Source organism: Sapajus apella, unplaced genomic scaffold (assembly GCF_009761245.1).
Source record: "Sapajus apella isolate SASKATOON/1434 unplaced genomic scaffold, GSC_monkey_1.0 scaffold18, whole genome shotgun sequence".
Taxonomy (NCBI): domain Eukaryota; kingdom Metazoa; phylum Chordata; class Mammalia; order Primates; family Cebidae; genus Sapajus; species Sapajus apella.
The window spans coordinates 20,177,449-20,197,050 of record NW_022436958.1 but is presented as its reverse complement, the minus strand read 5'-3'; the positions used below and the strand labels follow the sequence as shown (position 1 = coordinate 20,197,050).

General features: G+C 36.3%; 1 protein-coding gene across 5 annotated transcripts in view; it reads right to left on the bottom strand.

The window, feature by feature from the left end:
* GPD2 (glycerol-3-phosphate dehydrogenase 2) overlaps positions 1 to 19,602 on the bottom strand; it is a 148,934-nt gene that overhangs the window by 23,200 nt on the left and 106,132 nt on the right. For all 5 annotated transcript variants that reach the window (XM_032286439.1, XM_032286442.1, XM_032286438.1 and 2 more), the window contains 3 exons: positions 11,805 to 11,969; positions 10,830 to 10,974; positions 3,748 to 3,941 (listed from right to left, as the gene is read on the bottom strand). In XM_032286439.1, coding sequence (XP_032142330.1) covers positions 3,748 to 3,941; positions 10,830 to 10,974; positions 11,805 to 11,969 — 504 coding nt within the window. The remainder of the gene's footprint in view (positions 1 to 3,747; positions 3,942 to 10,829; positions 10,975 to 11,804; positions 11,970 to 19,602) is intronic.

The window sequence follows — 19,602 nt, the reverse complement described above, 5'->3', positions numbered from 1 at the left end:
TGCGTGCCTGTAATCCCAGCTACTCAGGAGGCTGAGGCAGGAGAATTGCCTGAACCCAGGAGGCGGAGGTTGCGGTGAGCCGAGATCGCGCCATTGCACTCCAGCCTGGGTAACATGAGGGAAACCCCCTCCTAAAAAAAAAAAAAAAAAAAAGTGCTCGATAGTAGGAAAAGTTATAAAAAAATAAAGCATATAACTGTAAATATTAAGATACGTTTAGCAATAGCATGTAATGGAATAATGGAATGGTACCTCAAGCTGAGCTTCTTTCTCACATTTCATCAGTCTAGAAGAGAATAACAGCTTTCACCAAAATTCCTTGAGAAAAAAATGTGTATTTGACTGGTCTCGCTTTAAGATAGAGACATACTTCAGCTAATTGATACTCTTTATTAAGACCAAGAGTAATTCCTCAAATATGAGTCCCTCAGTCAATTAGAAACAAGAATGAAAAGAAGCTATGAAGAATCACTGTTAACTATTTTTTTAAGGAAAGGTGTGACAAGTGCTGCACACAGGGAAATCAATAAAGTCAGGAAAGGGCTGCCATTTCTGCTTTTACCCTGGAGGGCTCTTAATCTCAAGATGTCCCCAGATCACCAGGAGAAAGACCTGATTTGCAATGTTTAGATATTAATTCCAACCACTCTTATCAAACATCAGAACTAACAATAACTGTTTGTTAGTTTCACCAATTCACTGACTACAAAACGGTATGTTAATTGAAAAGACTTTTATGGACAAACCAGGTATGCCAAGTCTTCCATGTATTTATAGGCAGAACATAAGTGATCCAGTCTCCATTAAAGCCCCACGCTCATTTCGCGGATAGAGATCCCCACCTACAATATGGGCATGGCAGCCTTCTGGAACCCACACCTGCTTCCAGCACATCCAGCTTCTTCGCAGGATAAGGAGTTACATTTCTCATCCTTGCTGCATTTGAACTTTAAGATTTTGGAAACTGTCAACATTGAGTTCTCTGCTCCTGAATTAATTTATATCTTGCTCCAACAATCTACACTTCCTGATCTCGGGCCCAGATATAAACCCACTTTTAACATATACTATATACAGGTGAATGAGAAATGAAGCAAGATTCATTAACATTAATAAATATGTTAAAATATAATCACAATCCAATGTTGAAGCTCCTCCTAGAAAACTAAATGGAAAAAAAAAAAAGGTACCAAGCTAAAATTGTAATGCAGTTTCAGTATTTTAAACATGGATGTTAAACAAGTCAAGTTATTTTTCAAATACCACGTATGAGTGTGTATGTGAGTGTAAACCTTAACCACACATGGATTTCAATTATATATATTTAGTATATTTTATACTACTATTATAGATATCCAAAGAGACTCTATTAAGAATGAAATTATATCCATTACTTTAGATTGAAAGCAACTAATACTATGCAATAGGATTAGTCAATTAAACTAGGAGTCACCCGAACCATTTTTGAAGCCGTTTGTTTTGTTTACAAATGCATGATCACATAACGAAAAAAAAAAATCCTTTAGGGAAAAAGGATACATAGCTGCTAGTGAGTTGCATTCAGACTAAAATAGCGCTTTTCCATGTTCTTCACTGATGTCAAGATTATAAAAAGATTTCTGATATAAATATGAGGATTATTTTTAATTATAAACTTGTACACTTTAATATAGATTTTCAAACTGCTACTGTATTAAAAACACTGGATCTATAACTAACTTATTTTAATTCAAAACAATCATGAGTAGCATACCAATAAGATATCAAGATTTGTAGCTAAATACAAATAAAAAATCCTCACCCTCAAGGAGTTTCAAGTGAGAATACATCTATAATATAATATTGTGATATACAAATGGTATGACCAACATCACACAGGCATACAAAGGGTAGGTGGTTTCTCAAGTATAAAAATTTTGCCAAATGAAGAGTTGGGGAAAAGGGTGTCACAGAGCAAAGCTTCAACCTAAATAAGACATGAAGGTTTAACCTAATAAGACATGAAACTTAATAAGACAACATTCATCCTAATAAAACATGATTAGACCACAGAATGCAGGGATGGGGAGTGGTTGAATATAAATATGCAAAGACAAGTTGTAAAAAGCCTTACGTTTCAGCTCGGCGCAGTGGCTCATGCCTGTAATCACAGCACTTTAGAAGGCTGAGGCAGGTGGCCGGGCGCGGTGGCTCTTTGGGAGGCCGAGGCGGGTGGATCACGAGGTCAAGAGATCGAGACCATCCTGGTCAAAAATGGTGAAACCCCGTCTCTACTAAAACTACAAAAAAATTAGCTGGGCATGGTGGTGCGTGCCTGTAATCCCAGCTACTCAGTAGGCTGAGGCAGGAGAATTGCCTGAACCCAGGAGGCGGAGATTGCGGTGAGCCAAGATCGCGCCATTGCACTCCAGCCTGGGTAACAAGAACAAAACTCCGTCTCAAAAAAAAAAAAAAAAAAAAAAAAAAAGGCTGAGGCAGGCAGATCACAAGGTCAGGAGTTCAAAACCACCCTGGCCAATAGAGTAAAACCCTGTCTCTACTAAAAATACCAAAAAAAAAAAAAAAAAAAGTAGTTGGGCATGGTGGCGGGCACCTATAGTTCCAGTTACTTAGGAGGCTGAGGCAGGAGAATTGTTTGAACCTGATAGGCAGAGGTTGCAGTGAGCTGAGATCACACCACTGCGCTTCAGCCTGGGTGACAGAGTAAGACTCTGTCTCACACACACACACACACACACAAAAGTCTTATGTTTCATGCAAGAGAATTTAGCATTTTTCCTAAAGTCAATGAGAAGATATCCAAAGGGTGATGATCAGAATTGTGTTTTAGAAAGTAAGCTCTGGTAGAAGAATTAGACTGAACAGGGAAAGAGACCTGACCTAAGGAGGCCATTGGGGGACCAAAATAACTGTTCAAGTGAGAAATGGCACGGATGTGAACCAGGGCAATTAAGTGGCTAAGGGATTTGCCTGGTATTCAGAGTAAGCATAGATAGGCATTAGGCTGGATATGGGAAAAGAAAGGACATGAAAAATAAGCACACCACTTCTAGTCTGAATGACTAGATGCATAATGAGACTCAACTGAGAGAGGAAACGTAGAAGCACAGTGTTGGGGAACTTCTGAGACTGGCCTGAATGAAAAACAAATAAACCAAAAAAAATCTATATAAATCACCAAAGAAAATGCTCTGATAGTCAAGTTGAAATGCCTTTTTTCCCTCTCCTTACTTGAAAGTATTTTGGCTTTTTCCATTAAAATAAGCAACTTATCCTTTTTTGCTAAACCCACTGGTCAACACTATACTTTCCATGTAGTACCAGGCCATTAAGCATCTTACAAATACAGTTCCAGCCTTTTGTTTATTTGCTTAATTATTTCCTATTGATATCCTGCATCTGTAAATTAGACCTTCCCAAGTTGTAAAAATCAAACCATAATGTACACATTTAATCCTTTTCTAGAAGCACATGAGTGTTCAGAGCTAGAGGGGTCTACTCTAATCTTGCCATTAGAAATTATCGGAAAAGGACTGCATGAGTTTCATGTGAGTATAGAAAGTAGAGGAGAAAAAGCAATTTCTTCCCATTATGTTAGAATTTGGCCCTCATAAATGTTCTAAGAGGCACAGGAGGCCAAGTGTGAAGATGAGTCAGACTGGAGACATAGCAGTTATCCAGTGAGAGTTGGAATGGCTTGGGAGATGTGAACACACAGACACAAACTTAAAGGAATGCTTAAGTTACCTTCAACATCACAACTTAGGTAATTACGCACTTCATTCAAAATGAAGTTGATATCTTCTTCTGAGGGAATTGGATGGTGTGTGATATCAGTTGGAGTATCAGTAGTGCCAGCGATCGTCATCTTTTGCCAGGGTAAGAAGAAAATAACTCGCCCATCACTGGTCGCTGGGTCAAGAAGTCCCATGCTCTCTGGGCTGAGGTACAAAGAAGGGTTATTTATTTCTGAAATTTTCAGAAGTTTAACATTAATCTGCATTCTAAAAACTGTTTATTCACTAATTCTCAAATAAGCAAACAAGAAAGATAAGAACTATTACTTGTACTTCCCCTACCCTAATCTAGAGACTCCTAAAAGAAAAAAAGAACTTTGGTAACAAAACAGGTTGAAACAAATGTGATCATAATAACATTCCACAGTAGAGCTACCCCTGCCCTCCCGACTTCAACAATGCAAGGCTAATTAAGAAAGTGGGCTTCAACTTCCAACTGTTTTCGTTTCATACTCCTTGGACAATTCACATCAGATAACATCAGCAGGATAAATGTCTACAATTACTTTTATAATGGTAAATTAAGGATACATCTTCAACCTTTTTTTCAAGTTTAGCAAAAGTATTTTCCAGGACATCTGACATTTGATCTTTCAATAGAAATTATCAGAAGTACATGAGAAAGTGAAGGGTCTAACCTTCTAGAAACTAAAACGTAATCACAAAGTTCTTTACTACTACTAGATGAACTTGTGCCACTTCACCAAATATGAGTTTTCTTACTTCATTTCGAGGTTACAAAAATCTCAAGAAGTGCATCTAGAAGAAAAGAGCTCCATTTTTTACTACTCCCTAAATAACAATGTCCTAAGATAAGGTCAAAAAGGAGAGGAACACTTAGCAATGAAAATCTTTTAAATAGAAGACACTAGTAGTGTACCATGCTAAATCAAAGTACAATGCTGCCTCTACTGACAGACTACATAAAATCTCCCAAAATTATAGTCAAAAATTTTTACTGACATTTACTATTCTAAAATCAAATAATAAAACCTATTTGAAAGAACAGGCAACTGTAAACATACATTAACAAAACCCATTACTTTGTTTTTAAATCACTAAAGATTGATGTTTTATTTTGTTCCTTAGCCATTCGAAGAAATCTGGAGATGTTAAAAGAGTGAGATGAATCATAAAGTGTCCTATTCAAATAGAACACTACAAATCTTCAGATAGCTGCTCCAGTTTGACTGGATTCTTGTATCAAACCAGTGTTACAGGTATTTTCTATAAACATGTTTTTACCTTTCATTAACATTATTTCTTAAGTAGAAAACATAATTCTATTTGGTTTGAACAAATTTCAAGAAATTCCTCTTACACACAAAGTTAAAAGGGTATACAGTCAGATTTTTATCTTTATCGTCATTCCCTTAAAATTATTTTTTAAAAAAGATTTATCCTAATGTGTAAAAATGAGTGGCTGTGTAAATAATAATAATATCTTATATAAAAAAAGAAACAGTTTAGCTAATGCATCTCCTTTATTTAAACCACAAGGAATATGAGTCTTTCTCTTCAAAAAACCCTTGGCTGCATGAAATGCTTGCCATGTCTACGCAGCCTTAGCAGAAAGAAGTCACTGTTCAAAGCCTATTTGAGACACAATCGAAGAGAGTGGGTAGAAGTTCCTTCTACATAGCAAATCCAGAAAGCACTGCGGAAGTCTTCCAATTATCTAAACCTCAGCTCATAGTCCCACCTTCACTCAGGGTTACTTAAAGAAAATAATTTTACCTTTACTCTAATATATTGAAAATTACAAATATCAAGTAATTTTGTTCTCTAAATGTAATTATTTTTTTCTTTGCATTTATCATAAAATCTGAGAAAAAAATAGTTAATCACGTGTTTTGTAAGTACATTTTTTGATCCTGGGTTGATATGCCCTTAGATAACATCAGTCACTTTCGGATTAACAATGGACTCACTCAGCGTTCAAGCATTCTATTTGATAAAAAGAACTATATTGAAACAAAAGGATACATTCTATATTCTAACACTTGATAAATAAATTATATGCTGACATATTTTATATGGCTATATCATAAAACAGGCATCATATGATGTGTCTTAAAATAATAAACCTGATAAATTTAATCATAAAATTATAATATTCAGCAACCTAAATAGGAAATGCCATTAGAAAAGCACAACTACTGAATCCTTTAAAAACTTTCAATGCAATAAAGTAGTTTAAAAGGTGAATGTGATGGTTACCAACACACACATAACTGGAACCTGTAAAGAATAAACTGCTTAAGTGAAGACATATGTGACAAACACAAAATTAACAAGCACAGAGGGAAGACAAAGCTATTAATGAATGGTATAAAAATTTAAGAATCCACTTGGAAATATCTTTCATCAGTTCTAAATTACCTAATTCATACTCTCCCTTAGGGAAAAGTTTGATTTTCTCATGAAGAATTAATTTTGCAAGTTCACACTAAAGTTTGAGAATGGATATCAACTATAGTGATAGTGTATGCAATGCAGCAAGGCAAAGGTCTTTTTTCAATATCTATGACTTATTTGACATGAGGAAAAGCTTGCTGTTAATTTATGTGTGTGTCTAGGATTACATGAACATTTCTCATGCAGACCACCACTTTCCTGAAGTGCCCTTAGTTAAACTGAAATCAATTTATTGTTAACTACTTAGCAATCAGAGTTAGAGTTAACAGTATGTACGCACATTATAGAAAAAACTTGATCTCTTGTCAGTAGTAAAAAGCATCAGTAGGCTACACAGAGATGATTATTTTCATGTATTTCAGTCATTTGGTACATTATTGCTGCTTTTGGAAGGGCCATAACTCTCAGGGAAATTCCAGATTTGTTCTTAATATAAAGAGCGGCTTTAAAAATAATTTCTGTTACATTTTCCAAAATTAAAACAATTTTTCCTTCTTCCCCTCTTCCCCCAGAAAACTGCTATCATGGTGTACGACAATTCCACAAGTGGAACATTAGTTAAGGTTACAACAAAATTAACAAATGCTACACAGATACTTCTGAAAATAGCTCAAGAAGATACACTGCACACACGGTTCTTTACTCTTCCTTTACCAGCCTACGTGTAATGAATCAATAGTTACTGAGCTCACTGCATTTCCAAATGGATCAGGTTCTAACTGAAACATACCTGGTCTTAAATTATCATCAGTCACTTGTGGGGCAGCCCCAGAAGCTTGGGTTCATCCCCGAAGACTTAGTCAAAACCACTGAGTGACAGCTGCTAAGTGTGACTGACTGGTGATACCAGAGAGTGATTTCAGTCTGGGACCTCCTAATATCACCTAAGAGAATGATCTGACAGAAAGAGGAAAACCACCACTATGCAATGCCTGAAGTACAGTTGCCTCAAGGTCGATGCTGAATGAGGGACTGAATCCTTAATCTAGGTCACAATCCAAAGAGAAAGGACTCATCTGCAAGAGAGCCTGAATGGGAACTAGGCTGTAGACCATTTCTTTAAAGCTTCCAACAGGATGTGTAGTGGTTATAGCTCACAGTGCTAAAAATGGAGATATTAATTTCTCCCAAAATAGAATGAGATCACTTACTGCATCTTAGTCTGAGACAAACCTAGCTGTAACTAACACCTTCATGTTTCAGGAGACCTGAAACTAATACTGAATTTTTAGGATTAAGAAAGGCATTCGTTGACTGGATAAACAATGAAATGAACACAGAAATGAAGATAAAGAAGAAAAAAAAAAAAAAAAAAGAAAGTCATTCTGTTTTTAAAATATTACACCTGGGTAATATATACCTATATTCTTAAAAGACACCAATCTACTCTATTATTAAAGCACAGTATAGAACAATATATGTAACATGACCACTTTCACACAAAATATCTAACAGAATAACATTTGTGCTTGTAAAAACATAATTTTATGGAAGGAATTAGAAGAAAGGTTATTAATTACCAGAGAAGAACCAGGGGAGGGGATAAGAGGTACAGGAAATAAAAGACAGACTTTCAATTTTCATTTTCATCTATTTTTTCTATGGTGATGGAAATTTCTGGTTATGTACTTACATTATTTATTTATTTTTGTCTGCCAGGATTATCTGGGCAGTAAGTTGAAGAATCATGTTTTATTTTCATATTTTAAATTCTCTATATTAAAAAAATCTCAAACATTATATCAAAATTGTAATATAAATAAAGCAACAATCTCAATATAAGCAAGTTAGCATAAAATTTTAGTAGGATTATTCAAAAAATATTTACTAGGCATTACTACATGCCAGATACTGTACCAAGAGCTGGGGATACAACAGTCTATAAAACAGAAAAAATAATCAAAGGATTATTGTCAAACCTTATACTAGGTAGGTATTATCAAGATATAAGGGGCCAGGCACATTGGCTCATGCCTGTACTCCCAGCACTTTGGGGGATGGACATTTATAGATTTCAGTATACAGGTCTTGTGCCTCTTTTGCCAACTTTATTCCTTAGTATTTCATACCCGTTATACTCTTTTAGATTATATTGTATGTTAACTTTTGATTTTCTATTTCTCGCTGCTAGTATATTAAAATAAAATTGATTTATAAATGTTATTTATTCTAGGCTGGGCATGGTGGCTCATGCCTGTAATCCTAGCATTTTGGGAGGCCAAGGTGGTCAGATCATTTGAGGCCAAGAGTTTGACCCCAACCTGGCCAACATGGCAAAACCCTGTCTCTACCAGAAATACAAAAATTAGCTGGGTGTGGTGGCGTGTGCCTGTAATCCCAGCTACCCAGGAGGCTGAGGCAGAAGAATCACTTGAATTTGGGAGACAGAGGTTGCAAGGGGCCGAGATGGCACCACTGCACTCCAGCCTGGGCAACACAGCAAAACTTCATCTCAAAAAAAAAAAAAAAGATATAAGGAATGAGAAGCTGAAAGAAGTAGCTTGCACAAGCCACACAGTTAGCCCAAGGAAAAGTGATTGAAGAAACCCCAGAAATCCCATACTAAGGTACCACTTTGATTCTATGTACAATCTCTCTGTTTCAGCACTCTGAAAGAGCAGAATGTTTTCCCATTTTAATGATGGAAAAACTAAGGTTCACAAAGTAAAATGGCTTGTCCCAAGGGATGTAATTATTTAGTGACAGAATTAACATAAGGCCTGTGGGGAATAAAATGTGTCTTTTGACATCATGGGACGATAGGGAAGAAAACATAAGGCACAAAACACATAAGAATATGTTGAATCTATTCAAATCTAAACAAATATAAGACTTATGATGATTACATGTGCACTCCATTCTTAGAGATGCGCAAAAACAAAAATTCATCAAACTAACTGACCTTAGATATTTTTAATCGAACACAAAAGCATATACAATTGCATCTAGAGCTAATGTTGAAAATTCTTCTATATATAAGAAACATATGGGACATTTAAATATAGTTATTTTTCTCCTTTTCATTTGAACTAAGCTTCTGGTTAACAGTTTTAAAAACTCTGTTAGGTACCACTGCATAAATTTCGATTATCTTATGCAGTGGTGACTTAAGAGGCACCTTGATGTCTCTAGTCCACAGTAAAAATCCTAAGGACTATCTGTTTCTCTCACATAGGCTTTTTGAAAGTGAAAAGGAAACCTTGGAAGTTGATGGATAAGAAATTCCATTTAATGAATTTCTCAGAAGAGTATCTGGTGCCAATTAGGTGCATCTTGGAGACTTCAGGAAGATTTAGTTACTGGACAACCAACAACTAAAAAGGCGGCATGATCTATAGCGTAGCAGGATGGCATTATAGAAGAATACAAGTATTAAACAAAATATCATAGTTTCTACACATCCATCTTATCAAATATTAAAAGCTGTATATTCCATTTATGGAGAATTATTAAAACATGGAAGGCACCCCATGTTTAACATGTAACTCTCACCCATAATCACATTATCTAGAAACAATCACTATTCACATTTAACATATTTCCTTCTAGTCTTTTTCTATATACATTGTTAGAAGCTACAGCACATAAAATATCAAGTCCTGTACTGTAAACTAACATTGGCGTTTTCCTAGGGCATTAAAATTATTTATAATTATAATTCTTAATGAATATATAATATTCCCTTGAGTAGTTATGCCATTATTTATTTATCTATTACCCTAAGGTGAGGAACTGAAGTAGCTTCTAATATTTCTCAACTACAAACAATGCCATAATGAATACTGTTACACATGTCATTATTTCATAAAGAATTACTACTTTGCCTACTATATGTACTACATATGCAAATAAAAACAGTAAGCATGCTCTATACTCTTAGCATGGCCATATGAATTTTTTCTATAAATATCTTAAAATGTACATTATGGGTAACTATTTTTTAGCCAGAACCACATTTCTTTTGTAATTTATTAAAAATTTCAAACATATATAAACAGATTTTAATGACCCTCCATGTTCCCATCACCCAGCTTAAATGATTTTCATTTAATAGCTATTCTTATTTCATCTCTACTGCTACCCATATCTTCATCCTCAATTGTCTTTGTTAATTTGATAGGTTAGATATTTTATCTGGTTTTTACTTGCTACAATATTTTTAAAAATCTATTTCAAAAGTTATAAACCTAAGAATACCTGGATAGCCCATGCTTTCAGATTCTTCATAAGGAAATTTGGGTATTCTGCAAAATTAATGTCTCACTGCTTTAACTAAAATATGTCCTTTATAAAAATTTTTGCAAAATTAATTTTGTTAATGACTTAAGTTTAATTCAAAAATACCAATGCTTAGTCTCTGAAAGTGACTACATTGAACAAAGAAAAATAGAAAGACCCCAAAACATTAACCCTTAGAAATGAGTATTGCCATAAGTGGCTAAAGATTTCCCAAGTCTGGTTTGTATTTGTGTTTTAAAAGAGTTCCTTTACTTATTTCTCCTGATTTTGAACAGCAAGTTAGACCATCTATTGTTATGCTAGAAGAAAAAATTAACCACACTCTCTCCTGACCCTCTTTCTTGGGTGATGACTGCCACATTGGAAGACAGTTACCTGTAATAACCAGGCATCACAATATGAACACCAGCACTTGGCTGGCAGATAGCTGCAGCATCCTTATCATCCATTTTGCGCACAGAGTCCGTGAAAGGTCCTGTGGCATTGATAACACATTTGGCTCTCACGTCAAATTCCTGCCCTGTGAAAGAAAGCAGCATCCGTCAAACACCGAATTTGTTTCTCTGTTCACTGATGCTGTGGATTACTAATTCATCTATGAACTTAACCCATGGTGAAGTATACTGCATGCCACACTAAGTGACCTGAGCAGCCCCAGTTACTGAAGAGACAAACAAAAGGTTCGCATATGAGTGGATTTACCAAAAACAAGTCCGAATTGAAGGAAAAAAACATTCCACTTTCTCATTACAGTTTTTAGTCTATCTTCTAAGTGCCCAGCCTCAAAGCACCAAATATGAAAAAGTAGAATGAGTAAATAAGCCGCTTTCTCCTGAGAACTCAAATGTGTAAGCAGCATTGCTGTGAGAAAACGTATATCACAGAGCTTTTGTTCAAGAAACGATATAATTTTGAAACTGCATATCTACATGGTGTTAGAACCAGGGCAAGAATGAAAATCTAAAATTAAAGATGATTGACTTTAACAACACGTAAATGCAACGCCTGTGTCACACAAATGAACTTTGAAACTTGACACATTTATTTAATTTTATTAATAACATGTTTTTGTAAAGAAAACAGAATGCATTCATAGCTGTGGGAATTTGGTGGGCATTTTATTATTATCATTATCATTATTACAATTATAATACAAAGAGGAAAAATTGCCAAGTCCCACAAGGGAAATTTTCATGTTAAACCAGTCATTGCTGACAATAAGGAATATAATTAATATGACTCTGAAGCGTGGCTTAAATGAAAGAGAAGTGACAGAAAAATTGTAATTCAGTCATTATATAAGCTAGGCAAGATACTACGAAATACCTCCCTCCCAGAGACCTGGCATACCTGTGAGGACATCCTTGCACCGTGCGCCGCTCACACGCACTTTCCCTGTCTGAGGGTCTGTCTTCTTGAGCAAGCTCACTACCTCCATGTAATTGGCTGTGGCAGCCCCATACCTGGCAGCAGTCAGAGCAATGGCAAGGTTCATCCGTGCATCGTTATGTTGTCCTGCAGCGAGGAAAGCATCAGGGGAGGGACAGGAGTCACCTCGAGCCACAGACTGGTGGTACAGAAGTGTGTCACAACAGATATGTCACATCTGTCCCTGTCACCCAGGATATACGTGATGGCTGGGCAGCTCGACAGGGCATGATTTAAAAGTACACGGTCATTCTCAGGCAGGCATCTACCTGTGGCTTCAGCAAGTGCATTTCATATATCATAAAAAAGAGTGAAAATATCCCTTTCTTACAGAGCTGACATCAATTATCTCAAAGTTAAGGAATAAGTAATTATTCTCTCAGTGTTGGAACATATGTATATGTCAGACTTTTCCTAATACAGACAAATCGTAAGCATGAAAGTGAAGCAATTCAAAACTTCAGAATATCTGACACCCCAACTGGTGTTGATGAACAATTTTTATGAGTATTTTTATGTGTATGTGCTCTATCTAATATTCAAAATCAAGAGCTTAATCTTCCATAGAGCATTTCTCAGTATTCTGTAGGATTTTTCTTGGTTTGAATTTTGATCAGGGCTCCTTAAAATGTAAGATTTTTTTTTAATCACACATAAAAGGTAAGAAATTAAGCAGGGCAAAATTTAATTACAGAACAATTCCTACCTGTATTGTTAAAGATTTATTGCTGAAAAATCCTAGTTAAAGAAAACTAAGGGGGAGGAGAAGGGGGGAAAGATGATTAATCACTTTAAAATACTGGCATCACTAGAGACTTTTTCTATTTATTATTGCCAGTGGAGTTAACGCTGACCAGGAAGAATTACTCTACATTGCAGGGGCCAGGTTTTCTGTGCCCTGAATAATTAATTATCCAGGGCTAGATGTATTGAAGCAGGGTTCAAATTCCCACATATTGGGATCAGTTCTATCAAGATAATACTGATAAAGGGATGAATTTGTAATGGATATTGTTGTTGATTTATGTTGCCAGCATACCAAACATTTAGTATAAATGGTTTATGTAAAGTTTCTTCCTTGTGATTCAGTCTGTGCAGGGCTAGCAGCACTACAGAAGTAATCTGTTCCAGCTAAAAGGGCAAAGTTATAAAGAGAGAATCAATGACTGAAGATTCTGCTGCCCCTCCCCACAAACATCTTATTCTAAAACCACTGAACTAACACAATGGGCTAAGAACCATCCCCCTAAAATTAAATGCTCTATCAAGCGGAGAACACACGTTAAACCTGAACATGCAAAATAAGGAATTATTTTATCTAACAATTAATAGAATGAAAGTAGGATAAGAAAAAACAACAATAGCAGCAACTGAACTGTAAGTGGCAAGGGCAGCAATTCCATAGTTTCAACTAAGCATGATCCTAAAGCTGCTTAAATCGTTAAGTATATTTAAAATTGCTTAAGAAATCAATTTTTATTAATGTAGGGTTATTTGCTTAAAATTGGAATACATTTTATAAAACTAAATGCATGAAAACAGTCCAAAGAAGCTAAATAAAATTTTCATTATAGATCTCCTTAAACTAAGAAAATAACACAGTACCTGTCCCACCCAATCTTTCTGGTTGATTTACATATCTCACAAGGAAACACCCTGCCCCACAAAGGCACATATCTGGTAGTACGAGAAATTCAAGTCATGCTTGCTCTCACCATAGACAGTGAGAAACTCTCACCCACTCAGGTGTGCCTTGATGCCTCTGGAAAGCCAGGCGTAAATGAAATATTTTAAATCCTAAATGAAGTCACTGTTTAAAGGAACTAGGCAGAAACTCCATTTATGAAATGATAATTCCTTTAGAAAGTAGTTACATATTCATCTGACTCTAAGGTGACTTTAAAAAGATAAAATTTTCTTTTAATACATGTTTAAACTATAAAATCTCATTGGAGCAGTATAGGTATAGTTCATCAAGCTCTGTTGCTTCCATACTAAGAAATGTTCCCTATTAGCATCTAAATCCAAATACGATTGTAGGTAATCAAGGTTAACTTCAGTTAAAAATGTGAGGTGGAAACAAATTCCTGTGGCCCTTGTTTTTCTATATACACTCCCCACGTCCAAGCAGCACCCGTCTTGACTCCAATCCGAGATGTAACTTACACACAAAGGCCGTTGATATGATCCTTGTCTGCCCTGGCTCATAATACCTAGAATTGTGAAATTATTCGCAGCTTCCTGAACATTCATGTCATTTCCCACCTTGCTTTTCCACACACTTATTCTTCTGGCTGGATACCATTCTGGAAGTTCTGAGATACATCTATTCATCTCTCATGATCTAGTTCAAATGTCTAGTTCTGCATCTCCTGGAGGGATGCAGAATGTCTCCCTTTATCTACCACCCTTCAGGGTAAAATTATTCACTGCTTCCTCTGGGTCAATATTTCACCTTGTACATACCTTTTAAAATTGTCTTTATGATCTATAATCATCCATGTGTCCATCCACTTACAAAAATAGAAATGCTTTGTTTGAGACAGGCACTGTGACAAATGCAGGGAAAATATCTGAGAAAGATACAGGGTGATCTCTGCCCTCATGAAACTTACATCCCATTGTAGTTACTGTTCAATTCCCACGTCTCAAGAGAAGTCAGGAAGTCTTACTTGGCTTTGTTTTTTTCTCATTATTATCAGGTACAGAATAAGTTTCCAATCAGTGCTGAGTTTAGCCTAATTCCATTCACTGTGTTAAGCAAACAGGTACTGAAATTCTATCTCTAAGTACGGGATGGGATATTTTGTCTATTGTTAAAGAAATTTCAGACTTCAGTAAGTTGGTAGCAAGAAATGTGACAGAGACAGAAATGTGTAAAATCTGAATTTAACCCCAAACTAGGCCTTATATTTATGTTGAATAAGTGGGAGAGAAGCATAAATAGTTATGATTCCCTCGGGACTTATTCCAGAAGGTATCCCTGGCTTTGCAGGGAAATGCAAGCACAGCTATTATTAGCTCCTAAAACTTGAGGAGCAAGTAATCTGATGTACCCCTGAGCCCTGAACCTCACGCCTCCACCCAGCAATCCTCTTCTTCCCAGACATTCAGCTTTATCCATTTACCTCCTTGGATACAGGGTAAACCTCCTCCCCTACCCACATTAAATCTACCATTTACCCTGAGATACCCAGATGCTCGCAGTGTATGCTTCCTGAGATATACATAATATATTTTCATTATTCCTAACTAATTTCCCCAACCCTCTTTCCTGACATTTTAAAAGGTATCTTTACGCCTCCTGTAATTTTTATTCTGGAGAAAAAAGTTTTTGACAGCACTGCATGTCATTGGAATGTGATACAATAATCCCAAACCCCCACCTAATTGATCTGCTTATTAAGTTTAGATTTTCAAAGCTGTTTCCTTAGAGCCAGGCAACATTATACTGTTTTTCACTAATCACTGAATAGCTTTACATTGGCACTTACACAAGGACCCAGACGGGAACTGTGAAAATCTGTTTCCTACTCTGTTCTCTTTTGCACTTGAAATCTTACATATGTGCACATACTGAGCTTACAACTCACAGGAGAAGAAGCACATAAGAGGTGGAACTATAACTGTTTTCCCTTGTTTAGAGAAACAAAATATATAATCTACCCTCCAAAAAGAATGAAGGTTGACGGTGGTAGAGAAAACTTTGTCTTAATCCTCAATGACCTTGCACACAGGAGAATATGAGCTATTTTAAGTGAAAAATACAGGACCACACATATTTTAGAATGTAACTGTCTAAAAGACAGGCCTCAAATATAAATATTTTGGAGACAGCAATATTGCTCCCTCCTCAGAGTCAAAGTTTGGCAACTATGTTAACATGCAAAACAGCTCAAAAAAAGAAAAATAATCACTGAATGTATAACGAGTATGAAGGGTGAGTAAATATGAAAAAAAAAACCCAGGTAACAAATTATCTGACGTTTTCTTATTTCTTCAGGTCTAAGACTCTGATGCTCTGACAGTCTATATACAATCTTCCTTTTAACACAGCATACTTTTAAATGGTATGCTTATCACAGACTTATTGATCTGATTATCTACCTGCCGGTATAGAAACTCTTAATTTGTTAGAAAACGTAGTTCTTAACTAGAATAGCACCTGTCCATAACTTCATCTATTAAAACTGCCACTGTTGAAATGTTGAGAATATTTCCTTCCATATCCCCGTGCCCCGATCTGAGCCTTGTGCAATCACTTTGACTACTTCTAGCAAGGGGGAAAATGATGCTTACAAGAAACAATACCTCCCTAAAGCCTTAATCTCATTTCTAACTAAATTTATACCCCATGCTTCACTGTCTCAGACTATAGTGTCACAACGACCTCTCTGGCAGCTCCCCCTTAGAAGTCTGGCACAGATAATTCAAAGGCTAACCTACCAAAGTCAAGCTGATTCAATATATTTAAAATTTCCCTTTCTGAAGGGAAATACACAGGTAAAGGCAGGGCAAAATAGGGATGTGGGGTGTGTGTGTGTGTGCGTGCGTGTATGAGAGAGAATGAGTGTGTGTGTACATGCACATGTGTGTGTATGCAAGTGTGTGTGTGTATGCACGTGTACTCACACGCATGCGTCATACCTTTGCTTTAAGGTATGACGCATAAACTTAAAATGAAAAACTCAAATAAGAACCTACTCTTCATGGTGAATTGCAATAACAATGCAATTTTCAAACATAAACCATTTATAAAGTGATTGCTTGTGTGGGGAGTGGCAGGGGTCAGAGAGCCACATGAAGCAGTTTAGGGAAAATGTACCTTAAAAGATATTGTGGAGAATGGCTCTGGGCTTAGAATGATTGAGTTATAACTTTTGGGTGTGTCATTAACACAGTTGGGGGACTGTGGGTGACATACTGCACTGCCCTGGGCTGCAATGTCCTATAAAAGGGAGGAGCTGGGTACCTCTGAAATTATACAATGCATGCAATAGCTAATTGTTAATAATTACCTATCCCTTTCAAGATCTCACTTCAACCTTGTCCCATTTCTGGCTTCTCTGACTTTCCTGCAGCCTATCATAAAGAGACTGGGCATCAATAAAGCCCAAAAGATAAGTGTTTCATGAAAGAAATCAGAAATCATATGCTTCTGTGAGATCCACAAACTTCGATTTGATTAGCTTGTGTGGGCTATACAATACATTGCAAAAATTGCTCCAATCCTTCACCCCTTCCTGTAACCACGCCCTTTGCTATGAGTCCTCACAGTGCCACTCTGACTCTGGACTCAGCCATGTAAAATTGTTTTGGTCAATGGAATGTTAGTAAATGTGACAAAAACAGAGGCTCAAAAGAGCACTTGTATGTTTCTGCTTGTGTTCTTGCCCTCTGTCAATGCCAAGAAAAGGACATGCCCAGGCTGGCCTAATGGTACCAGGAGGAAGATGATAGCAAATGTTGAGGAGCCCCCTGAGTTAAAGCCATCCTACTTTAGCTGACAGACAGTCAACACCTCCACAGAGGAGTGCAGGTTTGATGGAGAACAGAAAATCACCCTGCCCACACAGACTATATCAGAAGAGCCACCTGACAAGCATTCCAATGCATGTACAATAAACCCTAATTATTTTTATGCTATTGAGGTTTGTGGTTATCTGTATGAATAATTTTTACAATAGATAACTTATACGAGCAATGTAGCCAATTTTCTACTAAAGTTAATCCCCACTTACAAACAGGTTCTATCTTCAAAACTGTATGTTTAGAACTCAATTATTTTTTCTATAGAAATACTATAAATAAAAGGTGATTCATTTGTGCCACAAGAGCTACTTAGTGCATAGGTTACCTGAATAAGGGAATTAGTAATGATTCCAACAGCCTCAATGCCCACCACCCCTTCATATTCATCCTCAATTTCCAGACTGATCGCAGTGCCCAAATTCAAATAAAATATTGCTCTTCCACACCTCTGATTTCTTGCTTATGTTGTCCTTACTCCGTGGTACACCTTACCCAATCTAGTAAACTCAACATTTAATCCTTCCTTTGTGAAACTTCCCGACTCCTTTTAGACACAATGGCCTTCCCTCCTCTGTTTCCATGGCACTTTATACATACATTTATTACAGCACAAGCCATTTTCTAAATACCTGCATGTCACACTCACTCATTTATTGATCACCTGTAATGTGCCAGGGATTGTGTTAGGAACTGATTCTATAATGAACGGCCAAAGAGACACAGTTACAGACTTAGGGGACATCAATTCTGATGATACGTTCCTAAAAGAACAGAGTGCATCTTTTTCAATTTTGCTTCCCAGTACCTGGCAAAGCCTTTGCTACCTAGCAAATATTCAAATATGAATGAATCACATTTCAGAGGCTGATCAAATAAAGGAAATGTGCTCCAGGCTTAAAGAGCAAAGAACAGTCCCAAACCCTTCAACCTCCATTCGACTACAGCCATAAGATCAAGGGGAGTATTATCTCTACCTAGCTACCCAACAGGCAATGGAAATAGAATGTTTTCTACCACAAAATCTTTGGTGAAAACATAAGCAAAGGGAGGAGGCTAGTAATAAACTTAAGGAAGCAAGCAGGGTTTTGGTATATGATTTAGACAGTAAGTGGCAGATTGAGGGAGCTCTGTAACAAATATTTTTGGGAGTACACATTATGAGCCAGGCATGGTCAAGGTACTAGGGAACCACTGATTTAGGGAGAATAAGATTTTCTTGGTGTCTGTCCTGTGAAAACTCATTCTAATGGGAAAGACAGATAACATCAAACAGACTAATACGAACATTGTTATTGCAATAATGGCAAGAGAAAAAAACAGAGGATAGGGAGAGCAAATTCCTAGGGCAGGGGCTATATTTTAGACAGGGCAGTTACAGAAAGTGTTCAAGTTAAGAATTAGAGAAAATTCATAAAGAAGGCAATTAAGTTCTAACAGAAAGACCACCTAAATCACTGCTAATTTGGGATTACATTCAAAGCCTATATAAAATATAAGGTACTAGAATGTGACTGTGGTATTAACATAACCTCAGTGTGTTAAGTGCCTGGCAAAGTTGATTTTTTTCTTTCACTTATACTTTAAAATGTTAACCTATGTTTTATGTATATTTATCAGGAACTAAGTTTAAAAATCTTCCTGGGTTGATGTACATTTTGGCAGAAAAGGTCTTCTAGTATAGACCAGTGAAACGCAAAATAAAAGCATAATATTCCAAGTTTATGAATTGGAGTAATTTGCTGTCACCTATCCATACTACAGTTCTCAAGCAGGGACACCTGTTAGCACTAAGCATGTAATCATTTTTATTATTAAATACAAAGGTACAATTAAATGCAGGCACAGGATGTGACCTGCATCATAATTCTACAGGCCTTTCTCTTCACAATATCCTTTTCATTATCCTGGGCCTTTTGTTCCTTCATGTTTCTTTTGTCTCACCCTAAGTTCTGAAACAAGCTATTTATAATCTCGATAATCAGCAATTGGGGTGGATCTGTGGTCTTTGGCCCCATATAAATGAAACATTGTGAAGTTCTTTAACATGATATATTTAAGTACATAAAGTTTCTATACCCTCAGGACTCTCCTTTCTTGAAAAAGTTTTAAATGAATCTAATGAGAAGTATGTTTTCTACTTTTAAGACACTTAGAAATCTAGCTAGAGCTGAACAAAAATGAAACCATA